General features: G+C 41.6%; 1 protein-coding gene across 4 annotated transcripts in view; it reads left to right on the forward strand.

Annotated features, from left to right (window-relative positions):
• The window catches only part of LOC109912866 (embryonic protein UVS.2-like), a 121,261-nt gene that overhangs the window by 30,079 nt on the left and 72,589 nt on the right, over positions 1–18,593 (forward strand). For 2 of the 4 annotated variants that reach the window (XM_048607223.1, XM_048607226.1), the window contains exon 1: positions 4,688–4,732. The exons of the other annotated variants lie outside the window; for them this stretch is intronic. In XM_048607223.1, coding sequence (XP_048463180.1) covers positions 4,693–4,732 — 40 coding nt within the window. In that variant the 5' untranslated portion in view covers positions 4,688–4,692. Of the gene's footprint in view, positions 1–4,687; positions 4,733–18,593 lie in introns of those variants that run through there. 4 annotated transcript variants of the gene reach the window in all.

Raw genomic sequence — 18,593 nt, forward strand, 5'->3', positions numbered from 1 at the left:
TCTTCACAGATGCTGCCAGACTTGCTGAGCTTTTCCAACAACTTCTGTTTTTGTTCCTTAAAAAATATGGGGTTGTGGACTATCACTAAAATGCTGCCATGTTGTCACTTTGAACACCTGTCTGGTTTCTTCCCTCGGACTGGGTCCAGCACTGCACTGCCCCTTGCAGGAGCATTTATATGTTGATATAAAAAGCTCTTATGAATACATTTCAAGAAATTTGCCTCTTCTAAACTCTTTTTGCTATGATTATTCCAATTAATAATCATTACCTTAATCATTACCCTATTATTTTTACGTGTCTCAGTCCTGTCACCTTCAAAAATCTGTGTACAGGAGCCCCCAGATCCCTGTGTCCTTTTGGTGCATACTTGAAAACTATGCCATTAAGTCGGTATTGTCCCTCCCTGCCCCTTCTGCCAAAATACATCATCTCACATTTTCTGTATTAAGTTCTAGATCCCACTTGTCTGCCCATTCTGAAATCCTGTCTGTATGCTATTGAAATAGATTTATATCATCCTTGCGTTTTTCACACCTGTAGGTTTGGTATCATTAGCAATTATTTGAACTTAGTGCATTCCAATATCCAGGTTATTTATTCATATTAAAAAGATGCACTGGTCCTAGCACTGACCTTTCAAAACCAATGTCTACAATCCTGCAGTGTGAAAAACAGCCATTTACCACAGATGGAATTTTATCTTTCCTTGGATGACAGGGAAGAGGATGAAAGCAGGTGGATGTGAGGGGAGGGATAACAGGCATGTGGGGCTGCATGGAGGGTGTGGTCATAAAGTTGGGTATATGCACTGAACCACTCACCCAGATCCCAGACTCATTTGCAATTTTACTTATGGTATGAGAGGCATCAGGTGATGCACTCATACTTGGATTAATTGAGGTTTTTTAAGCAACTAATTAATTAATTAGTGGCCACTTTGATGAGCTGGCAGATTTTGGACATGAGACCTCCTCCCGAGATGGGATCAGAAATCTTTCCCTGAATTACTTAATGCCCTTTTAAACATTAAATAACTGCAGGGCAGCTTTGCTGCAAACCTTTTAAGGCCATGGTGGGAACGCTGCTATTATCTAAAATCTTGACCCATGACTTGCTGTTTTCTCTCCTTCAACCAATTTCTTTTATCCAAGCTGACACTGCTCCTTTTCTCCCATGAGCCTCAATTTTTTTAATCAGTCTTCATGTGGCTCTTTGGCACATGTCTTCCTAAGACCCATATAGACAAACCCATTTGTTTCCCTTCTTAACCTTCTTTGTTACTTGCTAAAAAAAATCATTGAAATTAGTCAAATGTAATCAGCCTTGTACAAATTTGTGCTATCTCAGCATAATTAACTAAAACCTCTTCAAGTCCTTATTAATTTGTTCCCTGATTATCGTTTTTAAGACATTACCCATTATTGATATTGAACGTACTGGCCTCTAGTTACCAGGAATATCTTTCTTGAACAACAGTGTCATGTTTAATGCTGTCCAATTTTGTTCTGCCTCCTGCCACTTTATGGTAACCTCTTCCACTATCTTCACCCACACTTCCCTTAGTAATCTGTAATGAAACCATTTAGAACAGTGGTTTATTTATTCACCATGTCTATTCAACTAGCAATTATTTATCTACCAATAGTTTGTCAGCATCTGCTCCTTAGTGGATGCAAGTACAGTTGCAGCATTTAAAAGACATTTGGATAAGTACATGAATAGGACAGGTTTGGAGGGATATGGGCCAAACGCAGGCAAGTGGGACTAATTTGGTTTGGGAGCATGGTTGACGAGGACTAGTTGGGCTGAAGGAGATATTGAAACTGTTCTGACGTCTGCCTGACAGCAACCTCCTGGATGGTTTGATCATCAGAAATTTTATGTTCCAGATTTATTAATAGTTGTCATGGTGGGATTTGAACTCCTGAGCTTAGGCTGGGCCTCTGGATGAATGGTCCACTGATGTCATTACTGCACCACCATCTCCCCACAAAATGCCCAGAATGGTCATTTTCAAGATAAAAGATGGCTAATGAGCATCTCAGCTTGGGTACAAGGGCCATCTGTTTCATAATACTGCATAGTTGGAGTATAAGCATGGAAGAGTTTCTAAGATGTCCCTAATGACTTTCAGATGAGGTTAGTCTGCCAGATTCCAGAAGAAAAAGAGGAGAGCTGCCAGAGGCTGAAGGTTTCTGAGGATCACTGCAGAAATGTAGGTAGAGCTCACATTTGGTTTGGAAAAACAGTATTCATTGAAGTTAAAAGGAGGCTAGAAAACTTGCTTGCCTTTAGGCAGAGAGAGAAGTCTCCAGGAGAACTGTTACTTTTAAAAGTTTCCAGGTTGGGAAAGAAAAAAAAAAATTGGAAGTGAATGCTTGGAGTGGGTAGCAGAATGCCTGCTTGAAGCACTATGTAGCGTATACTGTTAATGGGTTTCTGAGTTTAATATTAGATGTTCTGTCCAATAGCTCAATATATAAATTGCCTGCAACAGCAGTGATTAAGCAACAGTGCTTTCAGTCTATTTGCTATAGTGACTATCTCAAACTATAAAATCTTGTGTTATCCATTCCGCTATTAACTGGAAGTTTGATTTTTTTAAAAATGTAACGGTTACAATGGTAATCAAGGCAATACTATCCCATGAAAGGATATTAGACCAGGTGGCAAGGAAAGTTCAAACATGAAGGATTCTAAAGATTATCGTAGGGAAAAGAGAGACACAAAAAAAAAACTGTTCAGGGAAGGAAAACAAGATCTTACACATTGTCAGCACTGAAGGCATGGCCCTCAATGGCAGGGTATTAAAGAAACATATATACCTTGATGTTTGAAGAGCTGGAGGAGGTTAGATAGGGGACTGAATTTTGACTGAAAAGGCTGATAAAATTCAACACAGCAACTGTCTGAAAACCGTATGAATTGAATCATCTTGCCAGAAGGAAACATTTCTCATTAGAGCATGAGTTAATGAGTTATGTGAATAACTCAGTAAATGTATAAATTTGTGTAAAATAAGGATAACAATGTTAAAATTGAAACAGGAGCTAGTGTGGGACAGTGAAGGCAAGGGTAATGGTTGTGCATGACATGGAAACTTTAGGATACTGGCAGCAGACTTCTTGATGAGTTATGAAGGGTTGAAGACGGGAGGCTACATGGACAACATTAGAATAGCCAAATCTAGAGGTGACAGAGGTATGCTGAGGCAGGGCCAGAGGCAGGTAATGGTAAATGGTTAATGATGCTTTAGCTATGTGACCAAGAGATCCTTTCAGGATTAAACAATTTAATACAGCCTCCGACAGTTAACGGGGAAGGAAACAAAGTTGCATGGATCGACTACACTATACTGGTTTTGGCCTTTCCAATATTTAGCAGGAGGAAATTTCTTCTCATCTTGTACTGTGGCAATTTCAAGATGCTGGTGTGGTAGTGTACACGTGGAATCTGATGAATTTTCAGATGATGTTGGCAAGGGGCAGTAAGACTGTCAGAAACAGAAGAGGGCAAGGATCGATGCTTGAGGGACACCAGAGTTTATTCATGGGAAAGTAAGAAGATTTGCCATGCAGTGATAATCTGACTACAAGTGGCCCTTCCATAGCTTCCAGTTAAGTGTCTTCCCAAGTAGATGATAGAGACAAAGCATCCGAGCAGGGTAGTATGATCAGTGACATCAAAAACTGCCGAGAAGTTGAGACTTTGGTTTGGAAAATAGCAAACGTAACTACTTTATTCAAAACAGGGGGAGACAGAAAGCAGGAAACAATGGTTAGGTAGCTTCTAATACCTTCAATCAAACAGAGCATACAGAAAATTTCAAGTTGGGCATTATTTTCTCAAAGAAATCCTGTTTAAGCAATTTATTGAGTTTCTTTGAGAAGGTAACATGAGCTGGAAAATGGAGTATAATGTGGGAAAACTTCAACTTGTCTATTTTGGCAAAAGGAACAAAAATAAAGCACATTGTTTAAATGGTGGGTGATTATAGAGCTCTGAGATGCAGAGGGATATGGGTATCTGAATACATGAATCACAAGTTAGTATGCAAGCATAACAAGACAGTAGAAATGTTAATAGAATTATTTACCATAAGGCCCATATACAAGAGATTAGGGGGGCTATGTTCCAGTAAATCAGGGTTCTGGATGAGACCATATCTGGAGTAGTGTGTGCAGTATTAGTCTTCAAATTTAAGGAAGGACGTGAATGTGTTGGAAGCAGTTTCTCAAGGTTGACTAAATTGATACCTGGAATGTGTGAGTTGCCGTCTGAAAGATGGGAGAGGCTAGGCTTGTATGCACTGGAGTTCACTGATTGAGCAGAACATGTATGATCCTGAAGGATCTTGGCAGAGTGAGTATGGACAGCAAGTGAAATAATTCTGAATTCATTCAAGTTTTTTAAAATGTCTTAAGTACATAATGATAAGGATAATTAAATTTAAGCACTGCAGTGTACAAATACAAAACTACAGCAGTGACTTCAAACAGAACTTTCACTTGAACCACTTTCAGTTCAGTCTCCAAACAATAGCACCAGATTCTTGTTTAACATTTTAATTTTCTTCCTTTATAGCAAATACCAGTGCCTCAGAGAACATTATCGGTGGAGATTACCGCGAGCACCTTGGGATAAGTTGTTCGGGGGGTCACGATAGTTGCTTATGGCCTTCCTCAAATATGAATATTCATGTACCGTATATTTTCAGATCAAGTTATAGTAAGTTTATCGTTTCCTAACAGGTTAATATTATTAATCTTAGAACTAAGTAAAATCTAAGAACTAAGTATTGTGAATAACAGTAGATTTAACACAGATGTTCTATTTTTTAGCATTGAATGTGGATGTAAAATTTGTTGTGACCAGTCCTCAGGTGAGGTTCCCTGGTATACTACATATGTATTATTTCTCCAAAAGGGATATGCCCAATTGTCATGCTTCTGGGTAAGGAAGGGATGAACTGACTTTTCTTTGTTCATCTGCTCGTTTTGGTTATTGGGAGCTACTTTTTCATTCTCAGTAACTCATTTATTAGGTAATGCAGTCACATAGTAACAGTACCTTCCTTATTTATGTTGACGAATGAGATATTTGGACTTGCACAGAAGCAGAACTGGAAGAATTCATCAATATTCTTCATAATACCTCTCCATTAATGCTTCAAATTACAACACAGGGAAAAATACATTAATTTCCCAGATATGACAGTATTTAAATTGGTACAAGACAGCAGGTATAAGTTAACAACAAGTATTTTTTTTCAGAATAGTTAACATGTTTCTACATAAACAAGTCATCACCCTAAACATCCCTTCCGCACATGGCGGGGTGACAGCTGATGCATTTCCATTAAATATGTGCGAAATTGGAGCATTTTAACTGGATATTTATTATCCTTGTTACTGCATCTTAGATCTCAATTTCAAATTTAAGTATAACAGCTGACAAAGGGTTCATTATAATAAGATCCACTACATTCTTTCCACCTGTAGGTGCTCCTGAACATGGGGTGCCTTAAGCAAGAGATTGCACGTTCATTTAGAAGGAATTCAGTACCCGAGAGATGTAAAGTTTTTTTGGATTCTAATTAGCTGTGTATTCCTTTGTTGACAGGTTTAAACCTGTTCTCTCTCCATTGAATCCTCCCTCCCCTCCCTTCTGACCCTTTGCAACCTCTTTGACCAAAACCCAGTAACCCTCTTGCAACCTTTCTCCACCACATCCTTGTAGTCTCCATCTTCCTTTCAACCTTCATTGGCCTCCTTCCCTTTTTAAAGCCATCTTGCAACCACCTCTTCTCCCCACAATTCTACAACCATCACCTCCTCTCTCCACCTCCCTTGCCCATCCACTCATGGTAATGGACCCCACCTCGCCACAGAAGACTGAAATCCTGGTTTGGGCAAAAGACTCCTGATTACAAAAACAGAAAGTACTGGAGAAACTTAGATACCATCTGTGGAGAGAGAAACAGAGTTAGCATTTTGAGTGCAGTGAGCCTTCATCAGAACTTGTTATTGATAAAAGATGTATCCTGCCTTCAATCAAAGTAACCCGCCCCCATTGAGACCTCAACTAATGGTGCCCTCAATCCCTGCCTCAAACAGAGGTTACTCCCCAATGACTTTCTCACTATTTTCACTCAATTTATTAACTGCCTATTGATTCTCCAATCGTATTTTTCTCTCCCACTTTTGAGCCTGTCACCACCAAACAAGGGAAAAAGTCAGCATGTGATTGGAGGAGCATTCTGTTTATGGGGCCAATTTCTTTGGTTACTCTATGCATGAATTCTCCTCAGACATTTTGAGATTTTTGGTGGCAGATTCTCTTGGCACTGCTGCGTATTTTGATTATTGGTTTGAGGATGACTGCATTGCTGTTGCCCACTCTGCACCAGAGTTGCAAGCCATTCATGGATTTCATTAGTTGTTTGTATAAGAAACATGTGTAGCCCACAGCTGGCCAGCTGGTCAGTCAGATGTTCAACTTTTCATGTGTTGATTGAAAATCTCTTCAAATTGCTGTGCAATTCTCATACCTTGTCAACCCACCTCTCTCAAAATTTTTCCACCATTGATAAGGAAATCCAATGCCAGATTGGTTGCATCAGTTCACTCTTCCACAAACTTTGCCTGCAAGTGTTTGATAACACAGAAAAAGATGAGGTCTTTACAAGTCATCAAAAGTCATAGTGTACAGAAGAATTGTTATCACCACAACACAGCCCTGACCTGCTGTGTTCTCCAGCTCCATACTGTATTGTCTCTGACTCTAGTATCTGCAGTTTTTGCTATCTCTGCTCCCAGGCTGGCATGTTTAGTCACATGAAGATCCATGCCAAAAGGTTATTACCTTCATTTTTCTGCTTTCTATTTTTCTAGCTACTCATATGCTATTAGTGAAAACTCTTAGTCTTGCCTACACGGGGTCTCCATTATATATACATCCAGCTCATGAATGCTCATACTTAATGCACATGATCTCATTTGAGGTGGAATTTTGAAGATCCGACATTCAAACATTTCCTGTACTTACGAACAGCTCCTTTATATTGTTCTGCATTGTGTTCCAATTTGCATACAAATCAACTTGCAAATGGACTCCAAAATGGACCTTATTCACAACCTGGTGAATGTCTGTATATCATTTGTGTTCTTGCAGCTGGATTCTTCCTATCCTGCTCTGTAGTCCATCTGTAGTCCCGAGGAGATTACCTTAATCTTGACCCCTTATTGACACTGCTCCTTACTATTAGAACATACCTTCTTATTCTCCCTCACTTGAATTGCCACATATAATATGGTGGTGCGATCAGTTTACTCATCATCCTTGCAGTCACCGTTTTTATCCATACATCTCATCCTGAAATGTATTAGACAAGTGCAAAGGCTAAGGCTCTTACAACGCTATTTTATGGATCTCGACATCTGCCTCACTCATTATCATACCTCCTTGTTCTGGCCACAGGCAAATTTTGAAGTATCATGTTAGAAGAATGTGGTTGCCTTTTGGAACAAAACATTGAGCAACTTTCTGCCTCCCCAGTGTATTTCAGTGTCTGAAGTTTGGACTCATCAACCCTGAGTTGAAGTTCCTTAAACTATAGGCAGTTACTGCAGATAGAGTTATTGTATTTTTTCAGGTAGGCTTTGAGGACATTCCTGAACTATTTCGTCTGCCCTCATGGTAACCGCTACTATGACAAAGCTCAGAGTACTGACCTTGTTTTGGAAGTTGTGTCAGCATGTGGAAAATACAGCCAGTTGATCATAAGTAGTGCCTTGGAGATATATGACCTGAGAGAACACTGATACTGGATGGAGTGCCTATCCTGCCATTGGATTTGCAGGACTTTGTGGAGGCATCACTCGTTATTTTTCTGGAGTGGTTTGAAGTGTTTGATGCATAGTCCACATCTCTGACGCATACAGAAGGGCTTGTAATACTGCTGCTCAGTAGACCATGAGCTTGGTGTTGGGTTTGAGATCTTTGTGATCACGCACTCTGTTCCTCACAAAGCCAGTGGCTGCACTGACATGCTGGAGTTGCAATGATTAATTTCATCATCAGTGCCTGACTTCACTGAGTGTAGACTGTCAAGGTATGGGTATTGCTCCACATTGTCCATGTGGATCGTTGTGGAACATGATAGAAAGGGGCACTGTTCTGTAGTGGGAGTAACTGGTAAATAACCTTTTGACCTGTGGAGGATTTACCTATAGTCATAGAAAATAGCAGGAGTATGTGATTCAGCCCCTGGAGCCTGCTCTGCCATTCATTATGATCATGGCTGATCATCCAACTCATTAGCCTGTTGATGCTTTTCCCCCATATCTTTTGATCCCTTTACATCCAACTCCTTCTTGAAATAATACAATATTTTAGCCTCAATTGCTTTCTGTGGTAATGAATTCCACAGCTTACCACTCTGGGTGAAGAAATTTCTCCTCCTCTGTGGTCCTATATGGTTCATCCCAGATCCTGAGACTGTGACCCTTGGTTCTGGACTCCCCTGGTCTTTGGAATACCCTACCGGCACCTACCCTGTCTAGTCCTGCTGGAATTTTCTAGTTTCTATGAGCTCTCCTCTAATTCTTCCAAACTCCAGCAAAAGTAATCTTAATCGTTTCAACCAGTGCTGTACTTCCTGTCCTGAAAGAACATATTTCCTCAAGTAAAGAATCTAAAACAACACGCTCTGTTCTAGGTGTGATCTCTGACCACGGCTCTGAATAATTGCAGCAAGACATCCTGCTCCTATACTTGAATTGTTTCACTACAAAGGCCAACATACCATTTGCCTTCTTTACTGCCCTAGTACTTACACGCTTACCTAGAGGCTGGTGTACAAAGATGGCCAGGTCTATTTACACATTCCCCTCTCTCAATTTATAGTCTTTCGGATAATAATCTGCCTTCCTATTTTTGCCACCAAAGTGAATAACCTCACATTGATCCACTTTATACTGCATCTGCCGTGCATTTGCCCGTTGACTTGGCTTGTTCATATTGCACTGAAACATCTCTACATCTTTCTCACAACTCACCCTCTCACCCAGTTATTATTTGCAAATTTGGAGATATTACATTTAGTTCTGTCATCTAAATAATTAATATATATTGTGAATATCTGGGTCCTAGCACTGATTTGTCATACTTCACTAGTCACAACTTGCCATTTGGAAAAAGACTCATTTATTCCTACTCTTTGTTTCCTGTCTGTGAACCAGACTCAATACACTGTTTCCAATCCCACACACTTTTGTTTTACATGCTAATCTCTTAAATGTGAATTTCTCGAAAGCCTTCTGAAAGTTCAAATAAACCACTGGCTTCCCCCCCCACCCATCAACTCTACTGGTCACATCCTCAAAGATTTTCAGTAGATTTGTCAAGCATGTTTTCCATTTCATAAATCCATGCTGACTCTGGACAACCGTGCCAGTGTTTTCCAAATGCTCACCTATTAATTATTTTATAACCAACTCCAACATCTTCCAATTACTGATGTCAGACTGACTAGTCTATGAAATAACTCCACAGAGGTCAGTATCCCATCACCACGTGACCCTTTATTTACGCGTGCGTAGTACTTGACGTTAATCTGGCTTCCTTAAAGCTACCTCTCAGAGTGAACAGACCTCTCTGACACTCCTGTTGAAATCTGCCAGCCAGGGGTCCCTGATTGGACCAGGTTAACAGCTCCAGTCAGGGAACTCATATTCTTTGAGGTCCACCTGCTGACCTCGTTACAATCACTACATTCCTCCCCATCAACGTCTGCAGATATAGGCCTGATCTTTTTCTTGTGGCCTGTCCTGGGCTGTTTTCACACAGGGTTTGGTTCCTCCAACTCAGCCTTAGATGTAGGCGGTGCGTACGAGACTGTAGCCCACCTCTTGTGCCTGGACTGTCTCGGAAGAAATTCAACCTCTTCTTCTAAGGCCTTTGAGACTACGATATCTGCCATGTCCATCTCAGACTCCACGGTTTCTTTGACAGATGGAGAGGGAGAACCCACGGGTTCCAGCAGCCTTTCCGGCTGTTCCTAGGGGCTGGCTATGTTTTGTTCCTGCTCTGTTTGACAGTTTGCAGCTTTCCTGTGATCCATGTGCTTTCAGGACTGCCTCACCTACCTGAATTTTGTATATCATGGGACCTAACCCCGTATCGACCATGCCTGTTACCCATGCAGGGCCATTTCTGTGGTTTCGGCACCAAACTTTGTCCCCTGAAGTAAACTGTCTCTCTCGTTCAGAAGAGTCTTGTATCTGGCATTGGTGTTCCTGATGCCATTTTTCCACCACAGCATCTACACGTACCGCGCGCGCACACACACACACACACGCACACACACGCACACACACACACACACCCCATGAAAGGGCTGGCATAGTCAATGTGTAACCGAAGCCAGGGATTACCCAATCATTCCCGTGAATGCGTGGAAGTGGCTGTTGGTACTTTTTGTCCTTGTTGGCACTCTGGGCACCGCTCCACCAATGCAGCTATATCTGCATCCAGTTTAAAGTTTAAAACTCTTCCAGTGGCGGCACCGCTGGTGGTGTATTTACTGGTGGGAGGCAGCTCAAGGCATCCATGTTTGCTATTTGGCCTCCCGGATGGTGTTGCAACTTGAAATTATACGCATTTAGAATGAGCCCACCACCAGAATTTGACCTGAAGCTATGGGCAGCAGGACCTCGTCCTCTTTGAGGAGTCCTAGCAAGGTTTTATGGCCTGTTACTGTTGGAAATTTACATCCATAAAGTTATTGGTGGAACTTTCTAATACCAAAGATGATCGCCAAACTGTACTTCTCTGTCTGGGCATATTTGTGCTCTGCATCAGCCAAATTCAAGGAAGCATACGCTATTGTACATTGCTGTGCATTGGGCCGTCTGTGAGCCAACAATATCTCATATTGGGAGGCATGACATGTTAGCACAGATCTCGCTTGGGACCACAGTGTGTCAACACTTTAAATGATGATAGCTGCTTCTTTGATACAAGATTATTTTCAAGCCAGACCCTCTTTCGATAGCAGATGTAAGGGTGCCAGGATGGAGGCCAGGTCATATATGAACTTTTGTAATAATTCAACAATCCAAGGAAAGTCCTAAGCTCTGGTACAGACGTGGGAGCTGGGGAACCTTCGTTTGCCCTCACTTTATCTTCCAACATGTGTAACCTGGTCTTGATGACTCTGTAGCCTAAGTAGGTCACTTTGGTTACCTGGAATACACATTTTTCCCTTCTAAGTTATATGCCCACCTTGGAGAAATGTCTAAAGAATATGTCAAAGATCTCTAAGTGCCCTTTATTTGTCTTCCCTGTTATTAGCACATCGTCCAAATAAATGGAACCCTGGGATGGATCTTCTAAAATCTTCTCTGTCATCCATTGAAACATGGCACAGGCTGATTATACCCCAAATGGCAGTCTCATACATTGGTACAAATCCTTATGGGTTTTAATTGAAGCATACTTCTGGGAATCCTCATCTAACTGCAGTTGCAGGTACGCATGGCTCTTGTCCAGCTTTGTGAAGCACAGCCCCTCCCTTCCGGCCACCACCAGCTTTGCATACAAGTCCTCAATGTGTGGGATTGGGTATTTGTCCAGCTGCGAGAAGTAGGTTAACGTTTGTTTAATATTCCCACAATGGTGAACTGACCCGTTGGGCTTCACAATCAGTACAACTGATGCTGCTCATTCTGTGAACTGTATTAGTTTGGTAATTCCTTTTCTTTCCAGCCTCCTGACTTCTGCTTCTACTTTTTGCATGTAAGGCAAATGGCACTGGGTGGATCTTGCAGAATCGTGGAATTGCTTCCTGGTCAACATGTAAGGTGGCTTTGGCTCCTTTGATTCTCTCTAGATCTTCCTGAAAAACATCAAGGTATTTAATTAGGACTTTACTCAGACAGCCATTTTCTAATCAAAATATGTTGAGCCAATCAAGGTGACTCTTTATCAACCAACTTCACTGCGTCAGGCTTGGGCCTGAATTATTTACTACAATCAGTAGTAATAGAACCAGCTGCTTCTTCATATGAGACCGGAACCGAAGTTGTACCCTTAATCTGTAAAGGTTCCCTGGTTTAGGTTCTCAGTCTAGCTGAGGTCTTACACAAACTTAAGGGTTGGAGTCCAGAGTGAATTTTGTTAAAGACTGGGCTGTTAACAACCTCCATTAAAACTGAGTGACCATTTAACCAGACATCTATTTTGAATGGTTCTGATTTGGATGTTGGAAAGCACTTGCACTGTTCCAAGATGTAGCTGGGCTTTCCAGGGTGTGCACTCTCCTAGATACCGGCCTATGAGCTCTCTTACTCAGTTAAGGCCTAGCAGGACTCCTTTGCTGTCTTGAGTCTGCATATCACCAGCAACTACGATGACTTGCAGGCCCAGATCCTAAAGAAAATGTTAACCGTTTAGCCAAGGCTTGGCTTTGTTTTGGGGTTTTGTTGTGAGCTCGCACTAGCGTCCCACTCTTCAGTATATGTCCTGAGTGAGGCTATGCAATTGCCTTCATTCAAGTGGTGTTCCCCAAGCTCAGTCGGCCTGGTTAGGGTGTGCACTTCCATCAGCATATGTTTTAATGTATACACTCCATTTGCCGAATTTTCTAATGACAAAGCCAGTTTGAAGTCTGGTTAGGCTTCAGCTAGTAGGCATTTTTGCATGGTTACAATCTTAATCCCACTCTCATTATCACTGAAGTAACTTCACAGTGGCTGGTATCCCATCACCAAGTGACCCTTTGTTTACACATGCATAGTACGTGACATTGACACTCCCTAGAGCCAGCTCTCAGAGTGAACAGAACCTCTAACACTCCTGTTTATACCTGTTAACCAGGGCTCCCTGATTGGACCAGATTAACAGCTCCAATCAGGGAACTTATTCTGTGGGATCCACTGGGCTGATCTCATTACCGTCACTAGATTGCATAATTCCCAGTTTTCTCTCTGCCTGCCTTCTTAAATATAGTATTATATTAGTTACTTTCCATGTAGGGACTGTTGCAGAGTCTGTAGAATCTTGGAAGATGACCACCAGTGCCATCGCTATTTCTAGGGCCTCTTCTGTAAGTATTCCGGGATGTAGATTATCAGTCCTGGGGATTTATCGCTCTTTAATCTATTAATTTCTCAAATACCATTTCCTCACTAATAGTGATATCCTTTAGTTCCTCCCTATCTCTAAACTCTGTGTTCCCTCAATATTTCTGGCATGTTATTTGTGTTTTTCTTAATTAACGCAGAACCAAAGTACGTATTCAGTTGGTCAGCAATTTCTTTGTTCCCCATTATAAATTCTCCTGTTTCTAACTGGATTTGTCATCACCAATCTTATTTTCTTAATATACCTCTAGGAACTTTTACTGTCAGTTTTTATGTTTCCTGCAAGCTTACTCTCATACTTTATTTTCCTTTTCTTGATCAATGCCTTTAATCTGCTTTGCTGAATTCAAACTGCTACCGTTCCTCAGGTCTGTTTTCTTTTTCTGGCCAATTTGTATGCCTGTTCCTTGGATCTAATACTGTCTGAAATTTCCCTTGTATACCATAGTTTGGCTACCTTTTCGATTTTACTTTTGCAGGAGATAGGAATGAACAATCCTTGCAGTTCACCCATTTGAATGTTTGCAATTGCACTATCTCCCTTTTAAATCTATCATAGCTAACCCATATCCCATACCATCATAGTTTCCCCTCTTCAGATTTGAGACCTTAGTCTCAGAATCAACAATGTCACTCTCCATATTGATGAGGAATTCTGTCATATTATGGTCGCTCATTCCCAAGGGGCCTCAGACAACCAAATTGCCAATCAGAGATAACAAGGTGTAGAGCTGGATGAACACAGCAGGCCAAGCAGCATCAGAGGAGCAGGAAAGCTGACGTTTCGGGTCTGGACTTTTCTCATTACACAGTACCTTGTCTACGATGGCCAGTTCTCTTGTTGGTTCATCAATGAATGTATCCAGAAAATCATCCCCGATATATTCCAAGAATTCCCCCTTGCCTGTATTGTTACTGGTTTGAATTGCCCAACCTATATGCATAAGTCATCCATACTTACAGATAGAGTAATGAGTTGTACGGCATGGAAAAGACCTGTCGGTCTAATTCGTCCATGCTGACCAGATATCCTAAATTTAGTCCTATTTGCTAGCATTTGGCCCATATCCCTCTAAACCCTTCCTATTCATGTATTCATTCAGATGCCTTTTAAATGTTGTAATTGTACCCGCCTCCATCACTTCCTCTAGTAGCTCATTCCATACACACAACACCCTCTGCGTGAAAAAGTATATCTTTCCCCTCTCACTTTAAACTTATGCCCTTTACCTTTAGATACCCTATCCTGGGAAAAGGATCTTGGCTACTCACGCTATCCATTCCCCCCATGATTTTATAAACTCTAATAAAGTCACCCCTCAGCCTCCGATGCTCCAAGGAGAAAAGCCCCAGCCTATTCAGCCTCTCCCTATAGCTCAAACTCTCCAACTCCAGCAACATTCTTGTAAATCTTTTCTGTACCCTTTCAAGTTTAACAACGTCTTTCCTATAGCAGGAAGATAAGGACTGAATGCAGGGTTCCAAAAGTGGCCAAACCCATGTCCTGTACAGCCGCAACATGACATTTTGACTCCTATAATGAATGCACTGACCAATAAAAGCAAGTGTACCAAATGCCTACTTCACTACCCTGTCCACATGTGACTCCACCTTCAAGGAACTATGAACCTATACTCCTAGATCTCTTTGTTGATTTCCCACACACAGAGCCATGTTGACTATCCCTAATAAGTCGTTGCCTTTCCAAATGCATGGACATCCCTCAGAATCCCCTCCAACAACTTACCTACTACTGATGTTAGGATTACTGGTCACCTAGTTCCCTTGCTTTTCCTTACCACCTTTCTTAAATAATAGCACCATATTAGCCACTCTCTAGTCTTCCAGCACCTCGCCCATGGCTATCGATGATACAAGTATCTCAGCAACGGCCCAATTATTTCCCGGGCTCCCCACAATGTTCAGGGATACACCTGATCAAGTCCTGGGGATTTATCCACCTGTATGCACTTTAAGATGCCCAGCACCACATCTTCTATAATAAGGCTACTTTTCAAGATATGACGATTTATTTCCCCATGTTCTCTAGCCTCCATATTCTTCTCCACTCTCATAAAATTCTGATTTCTTATCTCACATATCTCCTTCAGTTCCACACATGGATGTCCTTTTTGATCTTTAAAAGATCTTATTCTCTCCCTAGTTACTATTTTGCCCTTAATGTATTTGTAGAATCTCTTTGGGTTCTCTTTAACCTTATCTATCAAAGCTATCTCATGTCCCATTTTTGCCCTCCTAATTTCCGTTTTGAGTATGCTCCTACTGTCCTCATACTTCACAAGGAATTCACTCGATCCCAGCTGTCTATACCTGTCATATGCTGCCTTTATCTTGACCAGAGCCTCAATTTCTGTAATCATCCGTCTTTCCCTACACCTAGCCTTGCCCTTCACGTTATTAGGAACATGCTGCCTCTGGACTCTCATTATCTCATTTTTGAAGGCCACAACCTGCAAATAGCCTCTCCCAAGCAGCTTTTGAAAGTTCTTGCCTAAGACCATCAAAATTGGCCTTACTCCAATTTAGAACTTTAAATTTTAGATCAGGTCTATCCTTTTCCATAACTATTTTAGAACAAATAGAATTATGATCACTGACCCTAAAGTGCTCCCTCACTAACATCTCAGTACTTGCTCTGCCTTATTTCCCAAGAGAAGGTCAAGTTTTGCTCCTTCTGTAGTAGATTTATCCACATACTGAATAAAAATACTAAATAAGTTTCTTGTATACACTTAAATGCCTCTCCATTCAAGCCCTTAACACTATGGCAGTCCCAGTCAATGTTTGGAAAGTTAAAATTTTCCACCATTACAACCCTATCAATCTTACAGGTATCTGAGATCTCCTTATGTATTTGCTTCTCAATTTTCCTCTGACTACTGGGTGGGAGGGGGGAGCAATAATACTATCCCAAGGAGGTGTTCATCCCTTTCTTATTTCTCAGTTCCACCAAAATAACTTCAGTGGATTTACTCCCAGGAATATCCTCCATAAGTACAGCCGTAAGGTTATCCCTAATCAAAGATCCACTCCCTCTTCTCTCTTGCCCACCCCCCGCCAGCCCCCCGCCTTCTCTGCTTCTATAGATCCATACCCTGGAACATTAAGCTGCAGTCCTGCCCTTCCTTGAGCCATGTTTCTATAATCGCTATGATATCCCAGTCCCACGTTCCCAACCATACTCTTGAGTTCGTCTGCCTTACGTGTCAGGCCTCTTACATTGAAATAAATGCAGTTTAATTTATCAGTCTTCATGTTTAATACCATTCCCAAAATCTCCCATACAGTTGTGGGATCTATTGATAACCCCCACTAACATTTTTTGCCCCTTGATGTTCCTCAGCTCTACCCATACAAATTCCATATCATCAGAGCTGATATCCTTTCTCACTATTGCATTAAATTCCTGTTTAATCAGCTATCTGATTCCACAATCATTTCTTATTTGTCTATCCTTCCTAAATACTGGATATTTAGTTCCTATCCCCTGGTCACCTGAAGCCATGTGTCTGTAATCCCGACTATATCATACCAATTCTCATCTATTTGCCTGATTAATTCATCCATTTTATTACAAATGCTCCATACATTAAGGCACAAAGCCTTAAGGCATCCCCTTTTAACTTTTCTTGTCTCATTTCCATTATTTTTCACCATATCCCTGTTTGATACTCGGCTTTGATTTTGCTGGCTATCACGTTTCCCCTTTCAGTCTTTTATCCTTGTTCTTGATTTCCCTTCCTCTGACTCCTTGCATAGGTTTCCATCACCCTGCCATTTTCCTTTGAAGCCTGACCAATCACTTTGGCAAATACTGTCCTCAGGCTATCAATCCCGGTCCTTGCAGGTGTTACCCGTCCAGTCTGTATTTGTTCCACCTCCCCAGAACTGCTTCCAATATGCCAGGAATCTGAAATCCTCCCTGTCACACCATCTTCTCAGACATGTGTTCATCTGATATATTCTGCTATTTCTTACTCTGATTAGCACGTAGCACTGATTAGTAATCCTGAGATCACTGAGGTTTTGGGCTTCAACTTACATCCTAACTCCCTATGTTCTGCTTTTAGGACCTCATCCCTCTTTTTAAACCAATGTATTCCATGACTACAGGCTGTTCATCCTTCCATTCCAAAATGCCCTGCAGCCACTCTGAGACATCCTTGACTCTAGCATCAGGGAGGCAACATACCGCCCTGGAGTCTCCTATGCGTTGGTTGAAATGTCTACTTCCCTTATAATTGAATCCTCTATAACAGTTGCGTTCACACATTTTTATTAAAACTTTCTCCTGTGCAGCAGAACCAACCGTGGTGCAGTGAATTTGGCTGTTGCTGCTTTCTGCAAGAGTCTGTTTCCCTTGCCTGTATCCAAAGTGCCATATCTGTTTTGCAGGAGAACAGCCACAGGAGTCTCCTGCATTGCCTTCCTATACCTCTTACTCTGCCTGGTGATCACCAATTCCCTTCCTGTCTATGGATTCTTAGTCTGCAATGTGACCACCTCTCTACATAGCACAGTTGCATTCTATATGGGACACACTTTGCCTTCACAGATGCTCCACAGTGTCCTGAACTGTTGCTCCAGCTCTGAAAACCAGACTTCCAGGAGCTGCAACTGAAGACACTTCCTGCAGACATGTGGGCACTGGGCTCTGGAAATGTTCCAGGCCTCCCACATTGAGCAGGAAGAGCATATCACTGCTTTGAACTCTCTTGCCATGACTTAACCCTTCAAATTCAACCTTTAGGAAGATGCTTAATATCAAATCATATCTATTAATCTTGGGTCAAAGAACAAAACAGTACAGCACAGGAACATGCTTTTTGGCCCTGCAAGTCTGCACCGACATATTTTGCCATACTAAAGCTAGCCTCACTTACAAAATCCATATCCCTCTGTTCCCTTCCTATTCATCTCATTCATGTATTCATCCAGGTGCTTTTTGAAATGCTGCTATTGTGTCTGTTTCCACCACCTCCTCTGGCAGCGTGGTCGGGGCACTCACCACCCTTTGTGTGAGAAACTTGCCTGGCACATTCCTTTTAACCCCCCAGCACCCTGAACCTGTGTCCCCTAGTAATTGACCCCTCCATCCTGGGAAAAAGCTTCATACTTTCCACTCTATCCATGCTGTTTACAATTTTACAAACTTCTATGAGGTCAACCCTCAACCTCCTGCATTCGAGTAAAAACAAAACCAGTCTACCAATCTTTCTTCGTAGCTAACATCCCCCATTCCAGGCAACATCCTGGTAAACCTTTTCTGTACTCTGTCCAAAGTATCCACATCCTTCTGGTAGTGTATGCAATATTTCAAGCTATGGCCTAACAAAATTCTATGAAGCTGCAGCATAATCTGTCTATCCTACTCAAATGTCCCTTCCAATGAAGGCAAGCATGCCATCCTTATTTCATGGCCC

The sequence above is a fragment of the Rhincodon typus genome, chromosome 17 (genome assembly GCF_021869965.1).
Source record: "Rhincodon typus isolate 14 chromosome 17, sRhiTyp1.1, whole genome shotgun sequence".
In the NCBI taxonomy this organism is placed as follows: Eukaryota; Metazoa; Chordata; class Chondrichthyes; order Orectolobiformes; family Rhincodontidae; genus Rhincodon; species Rhincodon typus.